General features: G+C 46.8%; 1 protein-coding gene across 2 annotated transcripts; it reads right to left on the bottom strand.

Annotated features, from left to right (window-relative positions):
* Positions 1–394: 394 nt before the first annotated feature.
* ppp6r2a (protein phosphatase 6, regulatory subunit 2a) lies at positions 395–19,805 on the bottom strand. Of its 2 annotated transcripts, XM_085375438.1 has the most exons (24): positions 19,317–19,804; positions 15,855–16,024; positions 15,044–15,298; positions 14,289–14,475; positions 13,834–13,971; positions 13,681–13,746; positions 13,462–13,574; positions 12,991–13,104; positions 12,682–12,808; positions 12,057–12,209; positions 11,538–11,762; positions 11,380–11,444; positions 11,176–11,291; positions 11,011–11,096; positions 9,306–9,386; positions 9,103–9,200; positions 8,775–8,832; positions 8,473–8,600; positions 8,248–8,372; positions 8,023–8,167; positions 7,854–7,942; positions 7,545–7,716; positions 6,709–6,816; positions 395–2,159 (listed from the first exon to the last, which is right to left on the bottom strand). In XM_085375438.1, exons 3-24 carry the CDS (start codon positions 15,268–15,270, stop codon positions 2,111–2,113), a joined length of 2,670 nt encoding a protein of 889 aa, XP_085231564.1. In that variant the 5' UTR covers positions 15,271–15,298; positions 15,855–16,024; positions 19,317–19,804; the 3' UTR covers positions 395–2,110. The 2 variants fall into 2 exon arrangements, with proteins under 2 accessions (XP_085231564.1, XP_085231565.1); XM_085375439.1 differs by lacking the exon at positions 15,855–16,024 and having other exon boundaries at positions 19,317–19,805.
* Between the last annotated feature and the right edge of the window lie 1,514 nt (positions 19,806–21,319).

Raw genomic sequence — 21,319 nt, 5'->3', positions numbered from 1 at the left:
TACTCCAAACAGAGATGACGAAAAAAAAAGATAAAATGCATTGTTTGGAAAATCATTTTCATGCAGAGTAACCTCAGTGCTGCTGTTGATTTCTAACATCACAGCTGCACATTAGAACCCTCAGAGTGGATCTGTCCCAGTGGGGCAACACTGCACTTTACATGCTGAAAAGAATGAATGAAAATCTTAAACCAACACACCTCTCATGACCAGGTTATTTAGGAAGGAAAAGACCAACAAAACCAAGCAGAGGGGGAGGAGCAAAGTGTGCACGCCACATGTGCAGCAGTGGTGTTTGCACAGACATGTCGGAGGGAAAACTGAAACCGAACGTGTTCAGGCCCTGAGTGGCTGCGGACTCCGAAGCAATTTTGGCCACATTGATGAGCTGATCACATGATTTCTGAACATCCCCTCATTGGAGGGAGTTTGTGCTCCCCCCATAAAGTCACGCTAGTGTTTCTACACCACTCTGCATTAGTTATTATTCATCTCTGGCTCTCTCCCACAGCGTGTCTTTTGTCCCGCGTCCTTCCCTTCAAACCCAACCGGTCGCAGCAGATGGCCCCGCCCCTCCCTGAGCCTGGTTCTGCCGGAGGTTACTTCCTGGTAAAAGAGTTTTTCCGTCCCACTGTCGCTTGTTCATAGAGGTTGGTCTTTTTGTGGGGTCTTAACCCTGCACTATAAAACATCATGAGGTGTCGTGTGGAACTGCGTGTGGACGAGGTCTCTGAAAACAAAACGTACTGCACCAGTGCAAAGATGACACCAGACCAGCAAAGCAGAGCCTTTGGTATTAATGTGGTCAGCCAGACACTTTTAATTTGAATTTTTTAACAATAATCATAGAACCTGATCGCTGTCAAATGATTTAAGTACACCAAAGAGGCCTGTAGCTCTGCAGAACTCAGACCTGCTCTCCCTCCAATTCTGCTGCTCAGAAACAAAATAAAATTAACCTTAAAAAAAAAATTAATAATAATAATAATAATAGGGGGGTGGGGGGCATACAGCGTCACTCTTACCAAATGTCACTCTCCCCCTGTGAGTAAGTGCTTGGTGGAAAGAGAGAAAAGGAACAGACAAAAATAGTAATCTCAAGGTTGCTTGTAAAATTACTTATAAATGTAGATAATATTTGTATATAGGTAGATAAAGTTTGGTTGATTTAAGGGGGATAGCAAGAACGTAAAGGTCAATACAATCAGAAGGTCTTAGCTCACTAGCTAGGTCAACAGAGAACCGGTTATACATGCACTAAAGTAAAAGAAGAGAAAATTGAGATCATATCCAAATCTGAAACTACCCAATGAGTCTCTGATGCCAGATTTTTTCTTTTTAAATAAAATGGCTAATTGACATTATTGCACATGAGCAAAAGACAGTAATACTATTAGAGCTCTGTTCATTGACCCGCTTCTCCTCCTCTTCAACAGAGCGTCCTGAAGCACTTCAAAACATTCAGAAACCTGGTGACGTACGATGGTGAGGATGTTTCATCAACAGCGACCAAAACCAAAAAAACCCAAACACTGGATAAAACCTTGATGTGAGGACAGAGGAGACAACCAGCAGAGATGAAGGTACAACACTTACATCATTGTGCTATAATGTACAGTAAATGGCTGCATAAGTGCTTTTTCTTAAGCTTGAAGGAAAAACAACGTATTTATTGTTGAGGCATCATTTAAAGTTGGCCTGTGCTATCCATTCGGGGTGCCCATGTAAAATCCCAAAGGGTGGGAAGCGGGAGAGTAATGTTTGAGGACATAAAAAAATAGCGGTGACGATGTTACCCCTCAGACTCTGTCGTTTCAAAGATCGCTGCTACATTAAAACTGCACGGGATCATGTGCAACATCAGGAAAAGGCTTTGAAGAAGATTCCTCTGCACTCTGCTCCGTCTCGCTTTTTCTTTTTTTGTGTGGGGGGGTTGTTTTTTTACATGTCCTGCCGCCTCGTTATTGGTGTCGATTGGCAGTGTCCAGGTCCAATAACATGGCAGAGTGATTCAGTAAAAACACCGTAGTTGCAGTGAGGTTATTTAGGGGAGTCACTCTGGAGGAGGCTGACAGTCTGCGTCTCTCAGGGGCTGCGGCGCCCATCGCGCTCACACGGGCCCGTTGACCGACACTTCCTGGGGCGGTGGCGTTTCCTCTCTGTTGGGACGACAAAGGAAACAGTCAGCTGCGTGCAGGAGACACGATGCACGTCCAGCACTACATGCTGTTAGACTGCAGTCTGTCTGCTGCCTCCGTATGGAACAGGCTGCTGCTGCTCCAAGTACAAAGTTTTGCCTCATTGTGTGAGTAGCATTTCCTCGTTTCCCATTTCAACCACAAAGCTGAACCGATAACCCCGAGCTCCACTTCTGAGAGTGGCGTCTCCCATTATTCCCCCAAATGCACAAACTTTGACACATTCACCTCCACTAACATGAATGCAGTGCTTTACATTTAGTGTGAATGCAGCAACTAAATATTCTCCTGGTATACAAACATACTTTAACAACTAAACGTACTTAACAAAGATGTGTTTTTAAATCAGAAAGTGTAACCCGAGTTAACTGATTTCATGATTCTATGAAGGCTATGTGTCTGCTTTAGACAACAACATGTTACAAGCAGCAGCAGTGGCCTCTGCAGGCACTCAGCAGACTCCTCCCCCCCGCTGGAGTCTACATGATTCAAAGTGTGCAGCCCACTGCTGAACAGTGTCAGCTCGTCTGTGAGCGTGTATGAGCGACTTGGCTTTCACATATACAATCATGCTGTGTGCTAAAGCATTATTTACTATTGCATATAGCACCATATTTACTGCATTTCTTTGCATGTAATGCAAAGAAATGCACTAGGAGCCGTTTCATCTTTCTACCCCTCCTTGAATCGCTACCTTATCGTGGTGGAGGGGTTTGTGTGTCACAGGGATCCCAGGGGCTATGTTGTCTGGGGGCTTTTGCCCCCTGGTAGGGTCTCCCATGGCAAATTGGCCCTGGGTGAGGGACCAGACAAAGAGCGATTCATAAGACCCTTATGAAAAGGACATCGAGGGAACAGTTTACCCTGCCCGGGATAGGGTTACCGGGGCTCCGCCCTGGAGCCAGGCCCGGGGAGGGTGCCCGAGGGCGAGCGTCTGGTGGCCGGGCCTTAGTCCATGGGGCCCGGCCGGGCACAGCCCGAAGAGGAGACATGGGCCCATCCTCCCGCAGGCCCACCACCCGCAGGAGGCGCCATAGGGGTCGGGTGCATTGTGTGCCGGGTGGCGGCCAGGAGCGGAGGCCCTGGCGGACTGACCAAGACTGGCAATAGGGACATGGAATGTCACCTCTCTGGTGGGGAAGGAGCCTGAGTTAGTGCGTGAGGTTGAGAGGTACCGGCTAGATATAGTCGGGCTCACCTCTACACATGGCTTGGGCTCTGGAACCTGTCTCAGTCTGGAGTTGCCCCTGGTGAGAGGCGGCGGGCTGGGGTGGGTATTCTAATATCCCCTCGGCTTGCTGCCGGTACGTTGGGGTTTTTCCCGGTGGACGAGAGGGTTTGTTCCCTGAACGGGTCCTGACTGTCATCTGCGCTTATGCGCAGAGTGGCAGTTCAGAGTACCCAGCCTTCTTAGAGTCCCGGGGGGGGGGGGGGGGGGGTGCTGGAGGGTGCTCCACCTGGAGACTCTGTTGTCCTGCTGGGAGACTTCAATGCTCACGTGGGTAATGACAGCGAGACCTGGAGGGGCGTGATTGGGAGGAACGGCCTCCCTGATCTGAACCCAAGCGGTGCTTTGTTATTGGACTTCTGTGCTAATCACAGTTTGGCCATAACGAACACCCTGTTCGAACATAAGAGTGTCCATAAGTGCACGTGGCACCAGGATGCTCTAGGCCGTAGGTCGATGATCGATTTTGTAATCGTATCAGCAGACCTGCGACCATATGTTCTGGACACTCGGGTAAAGAGAGGGGCTGAGCTGTCAACTGATCACCACCTGGTGGTGAGTTGGATCAGGTGGCGGGGGAGGACGCTGGACAGACCTGGTGCACCTAAACGCGTAGTGAGGGTGTGCTGGGAACGTCTAGCAGAGGCCCCAGTCCGCGAGATCTTCAATGCACACCTCCGGCAGAGCTTCAACAGCATTCCGAGGGAGACTGGGGACATTGAGTCCGAATGGACCATGTTCAGCGTCTCCATTGCCGAAGCTGCTGCATTGAGCTGCGGCCGCAAGGTGGTTGGTGCCTGCCGTGGTGGTAATCCCCGAACCAAATGGTGGACACCAGAGGTGAAGGGAGCCACCAGGCTGAAGAAGGAGTCCTATCGGGCTTGGTTAGCCTGTGGGACTCCGGAGGCAGCCGACAGGTATCGACAGGCCAAGCGGAATGCGGCTCGGGCAGTGGCTGAAGCAAAAACTCGGGTGTGGGAGGAGTTCGGAGAGGCCATGGAAAAAGACTTTCGGACTGCCTCGAAGAGATTCTAGCAAACCGTCAGACGTCTCAGGAGGAGAAAGCGGTGCTCTACCTGCACTGTGTATAGTGCTGGCGGAGCGCTGCTGACGTCGACTGAGAAAATTGTCGGGCGGTGGAAGGAATACTTCGAGGACCTCCTTAATCCCACTGACACGTCTTCCGAGGAGGAAGCAGAGTCTGGGGATGAGGGGAATGACCCGCCAATTTCCGGGGGGGAGGTCACTGAGGCAGTTAAACAACTCCTTGGTGGCAGAGCCCCTGGTGTTGATGAGGTCCGCCCCGAGTTCCTGAAGGCTCTGGACGTTGTAGGGCTGTCCTGGTTGACACGCCTCTGCAATGTTGCGTGGAGATCAGGGGCAGTACCTGTGGCCTGGCAGACCGGGGTGGTGGTCCCCATCTTTAAGAAAGGGGACCGGAGGGTGTGTTCCAACTACAGGGGGATCACACTCCTCAGCCTCCCTGGGAAAGTCTATGCCAGGGTGCTGGAAAGGAGAGTTCGTCCGTTAGTCGAACCTCGGATACAGGAGGAACAATGCGGTTTTCGTCCTGGTCGCGGAACACTGGACCAGCTCTTTATCCTCTCCAGGATACTTGAGGGTGCATGGGAGTTTGCCCAACCAGTCTACATGTGTTTTGTGGACTTGGAGAAGGCATTCGACCGTGTCGCTCGGGGTGTCCTGTGGGAGGTGTTGCGGGAATATGGGGTGTCTGGCCCATTGCTACGGGCCATTCGATCCCTATATAACCGTTGCAAGAGCTTGGTTCGCATTGCCGGCAATAAGTCGGACTCGTTCCCGGTGGGTGATGGGCTCCGCCAGGGCTGCCCTTTGTCTCCGGTTCTGTTCATAATTTTTATGGACAGGATTTCTAGGCGCAGCCAAGTGGCGGAGGGCTTTCGCTTTGGTGGCCTCAGAATCTCATCTCTGCTTTTTGCAGATGATGTGGTCTGTTGGCTTCATCGGGTGAGGGCCTCCAGCTCGCACTGGAACGGTTCGCAGCCGAGTGTGAAGCAGCGGGAATGAGGATCAGCACCTCCAAATCTGAGGCCATGGTTCTCAGCCGGAAAAGGGTGGAGTGCCCACTCTGGGTCGGGGATGAGTTCCTGCCCCAAGTGGAGGAGTTCAAGTATCTCGGGGTCTTGTTCGCGAGTGATGGGAGAAGGGAGCCGGAGATCGACAGACGGATTGGGGCTGCAGCTGCAGTAATGCAGACGCTGCACCGGTCCGTCGTGGTGAAGAGGGAGCTGAGTGTAAAAGCGAAGCTCTCAATTTACCGGTCGATCTACGTCCTACCCTCACCTATGGCCACGAGCTGTGGGTAGTGACCGAAAGAACGAGATCGCGGATACAAGCGGCAGAAATGAGCTTCCTCCAAAGGGTGGCTGGCCTCTCCCTTAGAGATCGGGTGAGAAGTTCGGCTATCCGGGAGGGGCTCAGAGTAGAGCAGCTGCTGCTCCACATCGAAAGGAGCCAGCTGAGGTGGTTCGGGCATCTGACAAGGATGCCCCCTGGGCGCCTCCTGGGTGAGGTGTTCCAGGCATGTCCCACCGGGAGGAGGCCCCGGGGCAGACCCAGGACACGCTGGAGAGATTATATCTCTCGGCTGGCCTGGGAACGCCTTGGTATTCCCCCGGATAAGCTGGAGGAGGTGGCTGGGGAGAGGGAGGTCTGGGCCTCTTTGCTTAGGCTGCTGCCCCCGCGACCCGGCCCCGGATAAAGCGGATGAAGATGGATGGATGGACCATATTTACTGACCTGCTTTACTTCGTGACTACTGTTGTGCAGCGTCACATTTTCTTAGAAAACCCATGATGCATTGCACTGCAAATGCAGGATAATTGTGCAGTTTTACATGCAAAGAAATGCACTAGGAGCCGTTTCATCTTTCTACCAAACTACATCTGCTAACACTGTGCAGAAGGAAGTGTGACGAGAGGCTGATGCTCGAGGCAGCAGGAAGGATGGAAATACTCATGTCTCTCCAGCTGAGCTGACATGCTTATTAATCTGTCTCTCTTCAACAGCATGTCTTTATCCTGTCTTCCTTCTCTCACCCCAACCAATCACAGCAGATGGCCCCGCCCCTCCCTGAGCCTGGTTCTGCTGGAGGTTTCTTCCTGTTAAAAGGGAGTTTTTCCTTCCCACTGTCACCAAAGTGCTGCTCACAGGGGGTCATATGATTGTTGTCTGCATGCATTATTGTAGGGTCTACCTTACAACATAAAGCACCTCGAGGTGCTTTACTTCCTGGCTACTTACTTCCTGTCAGTCTGCGTGTTTACAGGTAGATCCTCAGCAGGCTGCTGCTCTGAAGCTGTAGGAGGATCTGACAGGGAGAGCTTCTCCAGAGACACCGGACACTCCTCACTGCAGAACACACACACACGTATAAATGTAACATTTATTATGCTTTTTTATTTATTTATTATTTATTAACCTTTATTTAACCAGGAAGATCCCATTGAGATTAAAAACCTCTTTTTCAAGGGAGACCTGGCCAAGATAGGCAGCAGCAGATGTCTCACAGTTACAGAAATTACTCAAACACAGGCAGCAACAACACACATGCTTTTAGTTGTAAAACCAACCTGGGAGACCAGCAGAGGGAAACAAGCTCAGAACAGCTACGCTCATGGACACTCGTGCAGAATGCATCATTTTTGAACGTGAAGACGGCCAGCTGTCCATTTAGTTTGGAGCATGTGGAAATGAAGGCTGAGTGGTCAGATCCACTAGTGGCATACAAAATGCTCATGATCTGTGTGGAGCTCAGCTGGCTCCGTGTTAACATGACAAACTTTAGCTCCGGGGTGAACTGTACTTAGAAAGGCGAAGCTCAACTGAATGCATGCAGCAATTTCAAATTCCAGCGCGCTCTATAATTACATCAATGTGGTAATTATGTTTCAAATATAGATGTTTGCACACACACAGAGGTTGTGTGTGTGCAGCGTGGACAGTCTCAGGACGTTACCCCAAAGTGACGTTTGTTTTTCGGCGCTCATGCTTTACTCGCCGGATACGTTTCACTGAGCTTTAAACGCCCAACTGCTTTCACTGATATGACACATTCTGAAAGACGTGACGACGCACACCTTTTGAGGTCCACCGTCTTGTTGCCCGGGGCACTGGCTGTTTCTAAGGTGGGAGGAGCACCAGCATTTTTGTCATCCTCCTCGCTGTCAGAGCCTCCGGAGGAGCTGCTGTCTGAGGCCACGAGTGGAGCCTTTCTCCCTTCTCCTGCTGGACCAGGGGAGGTACTAACATCTGCTGACAGACACGTGCAGAAAAATACTGTTATTACACTTTTCTTCATTTATTGCTCCAATTAAGAACCGGTGTTCCTGAGTTGGACATGAGTTTAGGAGAGGATCTGCCGGCCGGAGCGGTGACGTGCGACTCACCGCTCTTCTCGTGGTTTTGTTTGGCTTGTTTATCGACATCACTGCTGCCCGTTTCCACAGGAGAGCTGCACCTGGGATCTGTCTTTGTACTGTGGGAAACCAGGAAGAGAGCATTGAGCATTGCGTTCCTATGAAAACCGTCACCAGTGCGGTCTGTGTGACTGCTCACCCAGAGAAAGGCTGGAACTCAGTGAAGTTAGCCCAGCCAGTCTGCTGTGTCTCGGTCGCGCTCCCTGCTGAGCTCTCCCACCCGGGGGAGGTTTGGGATGCTGCGTTCTCTCCAGAATCCCTGAAATTTGCTGTCCAGCCAGGACCTGGAGATGACACCAAACACTTTTAAGACCTGAGAGGCTGTTCACAGGTCAGTGCGACATTTGGCTGCATTCCCATCTACCCGAATCTGACGTGTTCTGCTCAGAGTCTTCGTCCTCATCCGATTCAGATGCACGGTCCCGCTCCCGACCTCCGTTTTCCATGCTGCTCCTGGAGCTTCCCTCTGAGGTTTGAGAGACCCCGAACCTGGAAGAAAGGGAGAAGCTCATTAAGTTAAAGGTTTAATGAAACAAATCCACGGCATGCAACAAAGTGCAGTGAGGATGAAACACGGCATCAGCTTGACCTTGTTCTGGATTTAGCTTGAGTTGCATAGTTGATCTCCTTATCGTCCCAGATATCCTCCTCCTCTTCAGCATCATCAAACTGGCGTATCCTCTCTTTGCAGCAGGCTTCAAATGCAGCTGCGTTGGCCTGTGAACAATGAAAGGAGAGCTTTCAGTGGGTTAAACATCGTAACATCGTGGACATATTTATGAAGGAGCGTGTTGTGACTAATTAGCAGTGATGCGGTCCTTTCACTGCACAGCAGAAACACGCAGCTCACGCCCATCACTGGACGAGTTTTAAAGAATCACACACACTTACACTGTTATCATCAGCATCTAGATTGAAGTTTATTTCGGCGATTCTGTCAAACGTAGCGCTGAGGAGGGAGAACACACACAGAAGCAACAACACACACATTACATGTTTGGGACATTTCGATAAACTCTGCGACAGCTCGAGCCGCCTCCTCCTGTGACACCTGGAGGGCCAAACTATCTGAACAAAGACACCAAAGCTATCCTATGTCGCTGTAAGCCAGCAGTCAAACATGCTGGCCGCTGTTGCACTACACACATGATGCCAAAAGAATCCCTGGGAACTACAGATCAGGATGAAAACTCTGAACTCCTTTCCTTAGAAGACTTACTTGATATTTTCATCATGTTCGCTAAACTCCTCGTCGTTGAAGCCAAACTGATCCACAAAGCTGGCAGTCATCTGTTGGATCTGATAGTCTGAGAAAGCCTGTGAAGTTCAAGCACAACTGGTGAGCTCATACTTTTGTTCCTGGTGTCATCGTGAGTGGTGCGGCAGCGTGTTAAGATTTGCTTCTGAGCGCGGCTGCGATACCTGTTGGAGCGACAGGTCGTTGGGGAAGGGGCTCTCCATGTCATCGTCCTCACTGGACGAGTGCATATTGTGAGTGCTTACCTGCAGGACAGAGTGCAGAACAAGCTCAGTGTAACAGCGCTATGAGGTGTGTCAGTGTATTGAATGTACATAGGTCATGTAGGTCAAGACACTTCGGAGTTGTTGCTGCTGATATTTTTTATTTATTCGATAAATCATCTCAAAGCCCAAATTTGCTGAAAAGGTTGTCTGCTCTGCTGTGGGCTGCACGCTCCTGTCCTGATTAACTGCTGCTGCAGGACGCAGAGCTGGACTTAACGTGGGGGAAGAAGAGGAAGAAGAGGAAATGAGACTTACAGCACTGTGCAAAAGTTTTAGGCGGGTGTGGAAAAAATGCTGCAAACACAGAAAGTTTCAGAAATATAAATGACTGTTTATTGGCCCCTAATGTATTCTGCAGCAGGACAACCAGACCAGACAGCCAAAGTGATGAAGAACTATCCTCAGCATAAAGAAGAACAAGTACTGAAGTGATGGTCCGGCCCCCACAGAGCCCTGATCAACATCGAGTGTGTCTGAGATTACATGAAGAGACAGAAGGATGTGCTTAGTTCACTGAGATGTTTGGAACGAGCTACCAGCCGAGTTCCTTCAACAACTGTGTGCACGTGTACGTAGCAGAAGGCAACGGCTGCTCACACCTAGCGATGGGCACCGGTATCGGTTCTGACATAAACGGTAGTAACGGTAGCTTTATTTTCCTGAGATGTCAGACACTTTGGATTCTAGCCAATCATTTTACCTTTGCGAGCGTAGTAGGCGGGGCCAGGTACGTAAGTTCTTTTAGAGCAGAGCTACAGATTAAAAATGCCCAAGGAGGACCGGTCAAATTCTTCACAGCAAAAGATGCAAACTCAGCAGCAACAAGTGCTTTAAGCTGATACTGTGATACTGTCAAAGGAGGTAACACCTCGAATCTGATGAAACACCTGGCGACGCATAGCGTTTTTTTAAAAGCCGAGAAATGCGCCGTATTTGATAGCTTGCTGCGAGACCTCACACCGAGCACATCTACTGCGGGTGTGGTGCCTGTTATCGGACCCGGAGCAACATCCCCCAGAAACCCGAAGAGGAGAGTCCTGGCCCCTAGCCCTGCCAGTGTAGCAGAAATGATGAGGATGATGATGCAGCAGCAGCCGTTCTTCTCTGCGTGAGTAGCTTAATGTTGTTCGTGTGTAATTTACGTTGAGTAGGCTAACCACGTTATTACATTAATGCATGTAAGGTGAACTAGCAAACATCATCATAGCTACATGCGGCTGTCTTCTTGTTTGATGGCAGATACTCCCTTCACCCTGGCCACAAAGGCTAAAATGACCAAAGAAGAAGTGGAAAACAGTTAAACATGAGAGGTTTAGGACAAAGTTTGTGTTTTCCGTTCTTTAAGCACTGGTTCGAGCACCGTTTAAGCACCAGTTTGGTACTGGTATCGGATAAAACCTAAACGATACCCATCCCTACTCACACCAAACGTTGATGTGATTTAGATTTCTCTTTTGTTCACTCACTGCATTTTGTTGACTGATGAGAATAAATGGTTAACACTCCCAGTTTTGAAAGCATCCCTTGTTTACAGCATTTTCTCACCTGCCTCAGACTTCTGCACAGTGCTGTACCTGCCAGGTATTTGGTGGGAGGGACTCACCAGTTCTACGGTATTCCTCCTGTTAGTTTCTCTCAGGGTCTCGTCCACAAAGCTCTCCCAGCGACCTCTGCAGTCTTCTGGCAGCTCTGCAAAAGCAAACACTGGTTAGTGATTTTCAGTTAAAATGGAAGATTTAATAGTCACACTGGACAACTGTATAAATACCTCTGATGAGGTCAGAGATCTGGGTCTGTACTGGTCCTTTCTCCAGGTTCTGGACCACCATGTTGGCTATTCTAGTCAGGTGACCCATGTTGCCTCTCCTGGTACCACCATCAGCCCTGACAGTCACAGACACAGTTATTACCTTCAACTCAAAGCACTGATTGTAAGAAAAAAAACACAGGAACCTACAGAAGGAAGACTTACTGTATTCTATCGTTCTCCTCCCAGGCATCAAGGATCCTTTGAAGCAGTCGACACTTCTGGAAGAGCTAAGAGTTTAAAACAGCAACATGTGAGCGCTGTGATTCTGTGGAAATGTTTCAATGTCGTGTGATGAGGGCGGGACGTGCATAACCACTTACATGTGCCACGAGCGCACCGTGGATGCAGGTCTGTGGGTCGCTCGTCCCATCCGTTGTCGCGTCCTCCTCTTGCGCCTGAGGGCTGGACGCTGTAGCGCTCTCTTCGTGGTTCTGCAGGCCTAGGCCTGGCCGCTCCTCTGAGGAAGGATGGTTCAGGATAGAGGCCACACACAGCTCCACTTGGAAGTGCAAAAAGTTATTCCAGGAGTATTTGAAGAACAGATCCTACAGGAGGCAGACACAGGATTTCCAGTACGTGCATTTCATTTTAAACATTTTAGCAAGTTACTGAGAAAAAACATGAACAGCTGATTCTGTGCCCTTTAACACGTGCTGGTAATATTGGAGCCTTACCAGTGACCGTGAACCAGTACAGCAGGGCAGGGTTATTTGAACCTGCTTTCACAGATGGGTAAAGAGTGCTTCCCAACCTTTTGACTAACGTCGTACAAATCCCATGCAATTTCCCAAAACACTGTACAATATACAAACGGCATCTTCTAGAAAGGTTAGCCTTACCAGTAGCAGGTCCATGGTGGCCAGGTTACAGAGCTCCTGGCAGATATTGGGTGCATTGGTCTGGAGCAGGGCAGCCACCAGCCGGGCCACATGAAGGCGAGCATTCCCCAGTGGCTGATCTAGAAGGCCAAAGGTCGTCAATATTGCACTTTTCTGAGGAAAGAGTGAAAGTAGCATATGGACATTGTTTTTTAATAATAATAATAATAATAATAATAATAATAATAATAATGATGTATACTTTATTGATCCCCGTGGGGAAATTACTCTCTGCATTTGACCCATTCACTCAGTGAAGCAGTGGGCAGCCACTAAGCAGGCGCACCGGGGAGCAGTGTGTAGGGACGGTACCTCGCTCAGGCGTACCAGGGGGTAGCCGTTCGGTAGATTCGAACCCCCAACCTTCCGATCACGGGGCAACCACTCTACCTACTGAGCTATCCCTGCCCCAAATCAAGTCAAAACTATAACATGACATTTAACAGCAGCGTCAGCTGTACAATACTGGAAAATGAGACCAGCGCTGAAAAGTGCAGTACCATTACAAACATGCAGCTGAGTGACTCCAGTGTTCAAAGGCTGCACCATGCACATGCTTACACTCTGACTACACTGCAGTCTTTACCTTGGGGGGATCCTGAAGAAGCTGCTGGAAGTCCTTTAAATGGGGCTCAATGGCATTTAAAATACTGCTGTTGACAGTGTAAGACCTTTCATAACCCTGAGAATACAGATCCATCAGCCCTTCCAACCTGACAGACACAAGCAGAGACAATCAGCATATCAGCTCAGTGACTGTGACGGGTTTTTTCTACTGTCTCGACTGAGAGGCGAGTAAAATACAAATTTACTACATGACGTCACTTAAGAGTCAGGAAGACACCAAAATTAGCACAATTTACATCCTGAATGATTAAGAACTGGAGGGACTCACCCAGACCTCCTGGTCTCCAGTAAGGTAAGTAGCACTTGAGTTCCATTAACGATGGAGGCCTCGCTCCTCTCCCCCTCAAACATGTTCTTGAGAAGCCCCGCCACGCTCTCCTGCCTGGAACACATTTATGCACCATTAACAGGCCAGCTAGCAACAATGTTTTAGCTTCTGATGCAAAAGGAAGCATTTTCAAAAGGCACAAAGTCAACCTCACACACACCCACACAAAATCAAAGCTGCAGTCAAACAGGCTCTGCCAGCAGGTCTGTGTGTACACATGCTACAACCTGAGGTTTTTAATGCCTCTCCATTTCAGGTCAAGAACTAAGCAAACAACAGTCAACAATGACGCTGGTGTGTGGTGTGGACAGAGCAGGAAGAGCAGGCATGAGTGATGTGGGAAAGCTATCCCCACAGTTCCTACAGAGAGTTGTACGTTACTACAAACATACAAGCGCTCCGCAGACTTACGATTCTAGCACAGCCAATAGTGGGTCGGCTTCTACGTTCTCCTGCATCTGACTGGCCTGATCTCGGCTAAGGCGGATGATGTCACACAGCGTTTGGGACGCATTTGATTGTCTCTGAAAAATAAATAATCCAATTAAATTATTGGAACCCATCAATAAAAATGATTAGGAAACATCGAGACGACACTCGGCCAGCACAGCGAGCGCTGCACCCACTCACCTCCTCATCTTTGCCAGCATGGATGAGCTCTGTGAGTCTCTGAACCAACGTTTCCTCGTTTAACCACTAGGATTCAAAAGAAACAGATCACTTAAAAGCATGCGACAGGTTCGAGCTTACTCACAGGACATACGAGCCATTTCGGTCGCTTACATGCAGAACATCCTGTCTCAAAGGGGCAGGCTCCACACAACTGATGAGGCGAAGCAGCAGGTCCATCATGGCAGAGGCGTCAATGTGTTTCAGCACCAGACCAATAAAGCCTTCTTTTTTCTTTAAAAAGGTAATAACCTGGAAAATGACACAATGTGAAAGACTGTGGATTTTAACAGACAGCTAATGTCAATCTTAGATTTTCACATTTGAGGGTTTTTATGCTCTCTAGGCATGTTTTCACTGGACTCTTCCTCCGGGACTAGGAACCTTTGGAGGAACAGACTGACTTTCCAAAGTGGGGACGAGCATTTCTATTGAGTCCCAGGAAACTCAGCAGACCCCACAAAACGCCCTGCTCCAGTTGCTATTACTCTCTGAAACTTTGGTGTGTGGAAATGTTCCTAAATGATTCGCTTAATCTGAGAGGAATTCATATCTTGTTTACTAGTTACCTGTTCGGTTTTCCTGGCAATGAGATTGCCGATGGTTTTGCTGAAGAAGCTGGCTAGTAGAGGATTGAGAGGTGGGTCCTGTTCCAGGAAGTGGTAGAGCATCTCGAGGAGAGACTCGTCTCCACCCAGCTTATCGTTTATAATGGAAACATCTGAGGTCAGAAGCTCACAAGCAACATTGGGAAACCTTGCAGAGGGAAAAACACAACAGACTGACGTTAAGATCAGATCTCTGTGTCAAACTAAAGATTTCAAAGTATCACTGCAAGTATGAGTGAAGGAAAAATGAAGGTGATGGGGTTACAGGTTCAACGTGTGTGAGGATTTAATCACAGCAGCAAAACGTGGATATATGCAAAAAGCTGGAAGTTTCTTTTTGCTGCGTTCCTTTCAAACAACAGTGCATATAAACTTCAGCATTTAATCTAAAAATACCAGCGCGTGCATATCAAACAACAACAGCATTTTCCTGGTAAAGTTCATAAATCCTAAATAAATCCTGTGTATGTGGAGAGAGTTAGATTTCTTTATTATGTGACCCATGAGCTGAATTATTAACTGAACAAGTGAGTTAACTGTGGTGCTTGTATCTAATTGACATCAAGGCAAATCAATTCAACTCAGGCTCAACATCTGTCTTTGGAAATAGGTGCATGTTCCACTTCGTGTTCGTCTTGCTCCCAGTCTTCTAATCTAACTCTTAAGTAATGTCTCCACTCTCCCAGCAGTCTCTAAGAGTCAGTGTGGGCTCTCACTTAAAGCGGCTTCGCTCCTCCAGATCAGCAGGTGGCTCTGTGGTGATGAGGCTGACCAGCTCCTGCATGCAGTGGTCCTGGGAAAGGAAGAGGAGCAGCCGACGGTTTTGGGCCTTGCACTCCTGCAGGACGTCATCCTCCTCCATCAGCTCTCTCAGCGTCACGTCCTCCCTGTCCAGCAGCTGGTCAATGTGGGAGGTGGTGTGCAGGTCAAACTTCCAAAACATGGTGGCCGCTGGGAGGGGGGACACAGCCCTGGGCCGACAGAGCGAGGAGAGAGGAGTAGGACAGTTAAGAGTGAAAGGTTGGGATGAGGAAGCAGGGGCTCCAAGCTGACGTAAACAAACAAGAGGATTAGTACAGCACTAGTACTTCTATCCTTTTATACCAAAGACAATGTTCACAGCAACGGTAATATTCTGGGATTAACTTTAATCTGTCCTGTAAACAGCATTCTCTCACGGGCCTAATGTGACTCGGGTGATCAAAGTAAGATCTGGCCAACTGTAGTCACAATGTTGCAATAATGTAGAGCACATCATACAGCCTGCACTGAATTTTTCATAGGTTTATGAGACAGAAACATATGGTCTTGTCAGTGTTCGTGCTAAGCTGCGAGACATCAGGCAGTGTCGATGGCTGCAGAAGTTCAAACTTGGACCGTAACTGACGCTCTAACGTAACATGGAGGTGATATCAGTTAAGACAGAAAACGTTGTCATGATTTAAACGCACATTGGTCCAAGTAAACACAGTCATAGTGTAACTAGAAAAAGACACAAATGCCTGACAGTAAAGTGTTCACACATACCAGTGGATGAAATGTGGATATCTTTAATCAGACCTCCCCCACGGGCAGGCAGGCATTTGTGTTTGTGCAGACGACAGAGAGTGTGGCGAGGCCTGGCATTTATCAGCATGGGTCTCCTTTTAAAACGCGGGCCTCTTTAGGAGACGGGTCGCTGAGAGGCTCACCATACCCTGCACAACATGAAGGTTGATTATTAACTGACAAAAGGTACCAGGAGTCAATTCTTTTAGTAATCAGGTAACCTATTGCTTATTACATCCATTAATTGGATAAGAAATACTTTTGTCTTATTAATGAGAAATAATACATAATAATAATTTACATCATGTATCGTGTTCAAAAGACAAAAAACCCCACTGTAGTTTTTTATAATGGAAACCAAAGTTTTTAATATTCTGACTGCACACAACGTCTGCGCAGGCAGGTAAGCGCTCGCACTGCACGCACCTGCCATAAAAAACTTATTCTCTTTAAAGAATAAATAATCAAAAGTACAGTAAGTAAGTCACACAAACTACTGAAACCTAAGGCACGAAGTAAAACTGCCTCTACCCTTCTTGGAGGGCATTTTGTGTAAGTGGGCTAGTGAATGAGTGTGCATGTGTGAAAGAAACACATGCAATGAAGAAAAGCAAGAATATCAGGATTCTCTGAGGTTTGCCCCGACGTTGGATGCAACATTTCCTGCTCTAAAAAAACAGACGTTCTGATGGCGTTTTCGCACCTTGAGCAACTGTTGTTGGCTCTATATAAATAAAATACAACTGAACGGTAAAAATGTTAATGACTGATGTTAACACATCATAGAACATATTAACTTCAGTGTCCTGCCTAAAAGACCCAAGTCAGTCACCCATGTGTACTTTTACTGTCTTAGAAAAAAACAAATATATATGTAATACAATATGTTTCACTGAAGCCTTGACATAAATATGGTCTAGTACACCCCTTGCCCCCCTTTATACTCACTCCTTCTTGTTACAGGTATCACTGCCATATAAAGCAGGGCGGTTGGTAACAAGCTGCCTGAATTAAACATCATATCAGACTAATTTAACGGTTCATCTGCATATTTTATTTTGACTGCGTAAAACAAATTGTGGCGTCTGGCAGCAGCTACAAAGTTAGCCTTTCTTCACGTTGGAGCTTCCTGAAAGTGTTTTTTCACTCAAAACTGACTTTTTCCAAGTAAAGACGTTTCTCAATATAAACACGAGACATTATTTATTTGAACTGAAGAAGTGAGTTACCGTATCTCTTTTGCTTTTGACCAGTGAGAATTACAATTAAGTTTATTAGATACTTATGTTAGCTAAAATATTGCTGTATAAAGTTGTTATTACGTTCAACTTCTGAGAGAAAATGACTAATATTTAAACTAAAATGAATCCTATATTATCACCAAGAGTAAAAAGAAGGCTTTAAGCTTTACGTTGAGCATAAATAGTGATTTATATCAATACCAACTGACAGGGAACAGCGTGAGATATTGTTATAAGATTATTTTCCATCTCGCCCAGCTCTACTTGTACCACAGTTGACCTCGTTATTTGAAGACTTCTCCATGGCTATCTGGCAATCCACCACTTTGACTTTCTATATATGACAGGGTAACACCTTGTACAAATGCTATGTGCAAGCTCATTACTCTACACATTGACTGCTTAGGTCAACTTCCCCCTCTTCTCTGGTGTAACAGCTCAATGTAACATATTGTTAGAATCCGTTAAAAAAGAGAAAAGTAATAATAAAGTACAAAATGCTTTTGTGACCAGGCTGTTTGTTTTGTTTTTCCCCCATGCAGTTACTGTGGTAGCTAATCTAGACAACCTAACACACCAGCAGAGACACGAAACAGCTACATCTGCTGACTTTGTCAAAGCCAAAGTGTCTCAGCGGGCAGTGCAACAGATCTAACTGTTGACCATGGAAGTAAAACTACAGGAGGAAATCAAAGTGCTTCCCCTTTTTTCTTTTCCCATTTTCCTGAGGAGGATCTTTGCACATGCAGCAGCAGCGTCCATCTGGCATGCATTTACAGAGTACACAAGCGCAATAATAACCCGCTGAATGCTCCCTGTGGACACCGAGCAGGAAAGCAAATGCTTGACTTTACATCCAAAATAGAACAAACCAGAGGCAACCTCAACAAAAACAGTCTTCTGGCACATGTAAGAGATGATGGAAAAAAAGGAACAATGGCACACAAAGGGCACACATGTGGATAATGCGAGCCAACAGCAGCCTGTAATTAGGAGAGTTAAAAAAAGCTGTACAATCAAGCGAAAGGGAATCCCACCTGTCTGTTGCCATGAACTCTCCTTTTACTCACTGTGAATGTAAATAACAGTCCAGCTGATAGCGAACCAGTGTTCACTGGGTTGTACTAGAAACCTTGTGACACCAGCTACCAAATGATTAACCAATCCGCACACTTCAGAGGGCAAACAGAAGCTGCAGTTTTTGCAGTTTGCTGCTTAATTGCATTTTAAAGCACTGAAGCTGTAAAAAATGTTTTACGTTGACCAGACATATCTAAGACAGGCGATGGTCCCAAAATATTTTAAGTTAACATTATGGAGTACCTTTGTCAGCCATCAACCATGATATGGCTTCAGACTTTGATCACATGATGGGGATTTGGTAACGCGTCACACTTTATAAACTGTTGTAACTGAAGTGATTTCTTAAGATTGTTTGACAATAAGAGACACTGGTGTGTAACTGAAGACATGTAAGCTGAGCTTCCACAGCACTGGCATGATCAACATGCACATCAACTGACTGACGGTGGGGGCTCAGATTTCTGTTTACTTTAACTCCAGAGGAGGGCACAAATGCCCAAATGATACCAGACTAACATGGGATCGATGCTACAGCACATACACTGCTGAAGTCACCAGTAACTCCAACATGAAAGATAAAACTACCACTTCACCTACAGAGTGTGTAGTTACTTCCAGCTCAGTAAGTCTGCGTTGCTGGCCTCAGCCGACTCCGAACACCCCTAAAGTAACGTTGGCTCTTTAGTTACCGAGCTATAAAAAACACATGCAGCATTTAAAGAGACGTATCGGTCAGAAAATGAGTTCTGTTAACGTCGACGGGACTAAACATTAACAGTTAACGACTATGTTACATTAACATCGATTAAGTAATCCAACAGCCATTACTGAGTCCTTGTGCGAAGTTAGCCGATAGACCAGCACTGGTATCTCGATCAGTGTTAATTCACGATATTTAGACACCAACTTCTAAAGTTGGGGAACAACTCAGCTAAGGTTAGTTCCTCCTTTTCTCTGATTAGCACATAAGCTAATTAGCTACCAACGGTTAACGTGTACTGAGCGGCCAACTTAAATAGCTCTCTAACTTGGGTTTAACTTTGTCGCTGCTGCAGCAGCAGGGTTAAGATTAGCTCTACGCTCAAACTCACGATAAGAATTCCCGGTTAAAACGTACCTTTGGTTGAATGTCCGCTGCGAGTAATTCCGTGTGATCCGAGTTGTTGCTGTTTTTCGTTAAGCAGCCAGCTACTAAATCACTAGCTGTCCAGCTACTGTTAGCTAGCCGTATGAGCTAACATACGTTAGCCTGTGAGCGAATAGTGATTTGTTTTGAAGAAGGGGTCAGTCTGCGACAGCACAGACCGCCGTTAGCTAGCTCAACTTAGCTAACGATAGTCAAATGTGGCTAAGAAGACTACAAAATAAACTGTTCCCCCGCGTGAATGACTACGTGGTGTTAATAACAATCCGAGTTATTTCAATGCAAAGTGTATGATACGTACTCGCACACAAAGTAATTCAAACGCGGGGCTAAGTTTAGCACGCAAAGCAGGAAAAACTCAGTCATATTTTTCGAATCAAAATGGCGACATGGTTGCGGGCACGCGCGTCGGGGACGTGCCTCGACTTGAGACCGTGCACCGAGCTCTCCAAAACATCTTAAAGCGCTGAGTGATGCAACGCTGCTATCACACATCAAACTGTCCTCGTTTTCACATGAGATACATATTATTTCAAAACCTGCAGCTATAAACCTGCTGTCTGAAGAGTGCCGTTTATATTTAATTGCATTTTAACTAATAAACATTTACAGGCAAGATCATTCTGTAATTTTAAAACAATCGGTGGAAAATGCACAATAAAGACTTGACACCAGTCGGGTTTTCTGCTTTGTAGTGTACCATGGCTGCAGTTCGGAGTCTCACTTCGTTTATTTACGTTTTGCTTCCAGTGCACCTGAGACATGCACAATGGCACTGTTAGATTTACCTCCCAAGAAATCAACATTATCGAAGCAGCCTGAGACTATCTTGTTAGAGAATGGAACAAAAAGTGGCCAACATTCACAGAAGAGTGCTTTTCCTTTATTTTAATGACATGGACTAATTATGTCTGAAATAAAATAAGATCCATGATCTTCCTGGACAAGAAAACTGCTTAAAAGAGCAACAGCCTGTGCTGAAGAAGGTGCTCATACCTGATACTGACTTGCAAGGTTTTCAGAATTGTACAATCTGTACTCTCTACTACTTTCATTTTACACAGCATGTGTCTGGCCCCACACATGCCAAAGGACACACACCTCGTTTTTTCTTTAGGCTTAACCATTGACTTTATCTGAGTGTCCTTACCTGAGCTGGTCAAATTAGTTGATTCAATGAACCCGTCCTCCTGCCCTCTTGATGTTTTATCTGGACCTTTGTTTAGAAAGGTCTTTCAGTCCACTGGTCCTAGTGTGCTTACAATCATCAACGCCTCTCTGCTTTCTGGTCAGGTGCCTGTTTTTTGTAAAAGTGCTGTTAAAAACCCCGAACTTGATGCTTCTCTGTTTATCAACTATAGACCTATCTCAAAATTACCATTTATCGCCAAGATTTTAGAGAATGTTGTGGCCAAGCAACTCACAGCAGTTCTTGATCAACATAACATTCTTGATCATTTCCAATCTGGTTTACGTAGAGCTCATTCCACTGAAACTGCACTTCTTAGAGTGTCCAGTGATATACTGATGAATTATGATGCTGAGTGCACTGCTCTACTGTTGTTGGACCCGACCTCTGCCTTCGATACTGTCGACCATCATATTCTGTTAGATAGACTAAAACACTGGGTAGGTATATCAGGAACGGCCTTGGAGTGGTTTAAATCTATGTGATCCTTCTCTGTGGCTTCCTCCAAGCTCAGGTCCTCTCTCACCTCTCTTGGTGTGCCACAGGTTCTGTCCTGGGACCTGTACTGTTTTTGTTATATTTACTCCCTCTTCAGGAACTTCTCAGCACTTTTAAGGACATTTCGTATCATTGCTATGCAGATGATTTTCAGCTATATATCTGCTTTAAGCCACATGATGTTTCTAAACTTCTAATCTTGCAGAGATGCTTAGATTCTATCAGAGGTTGGAATGCAGAAGATTATCTTCAACTTAATGCTGAGAAATCTGAAGTCCTTGTCTTTGCT

The sequence above is a fragment of the Diplotaxodon limnothrissa genome, linkage group LG17, assembly GCF_057381915.1.
Source record: "Diplotaxodon limnothrissa isolate DT_005_m linkage group LG17, D_limnothrissa_male_GT1.1, whole genome shotgun sequence".
Lineage (NCBI taxonomy): Eukaryota > Metazoa > Chordata > Actinopteri > Cichliformes > Cichlidae > Diplotaxodon > Diplotaxodon limnothrissa.
The sequence above is the reverse complement of the archived record's forward strand: the minus strand, read 5'-3'. Positions and strand labels throughout refer to the sequence as shown.

Excerpts from the sequence above, each read along its gene's own strand:
- ppp6r2a (XM_085375439.1), bottom strand. The coding sequence starts at position 15,270 with ATGTTTTGGAAGTTTGACCTGCACACCACCTCCCACATTGACCAGCTG. Across the intron at positions 13,972-14,288 it reads TTGCCAGGAAAACCGAACAG|GTTATTACCTTTTTAAAGAA; the intron begins GTAACTAGTAAA and ends GTCATTTTCCAG. Across the intron at positions 11,292-11,379 it reads GAGGAGAACGATAGAATACA|GGCTGATGGTGGTACCAGGA; the intron begins GTAAGTCTTCCT and ends TGTGACTGTCAG.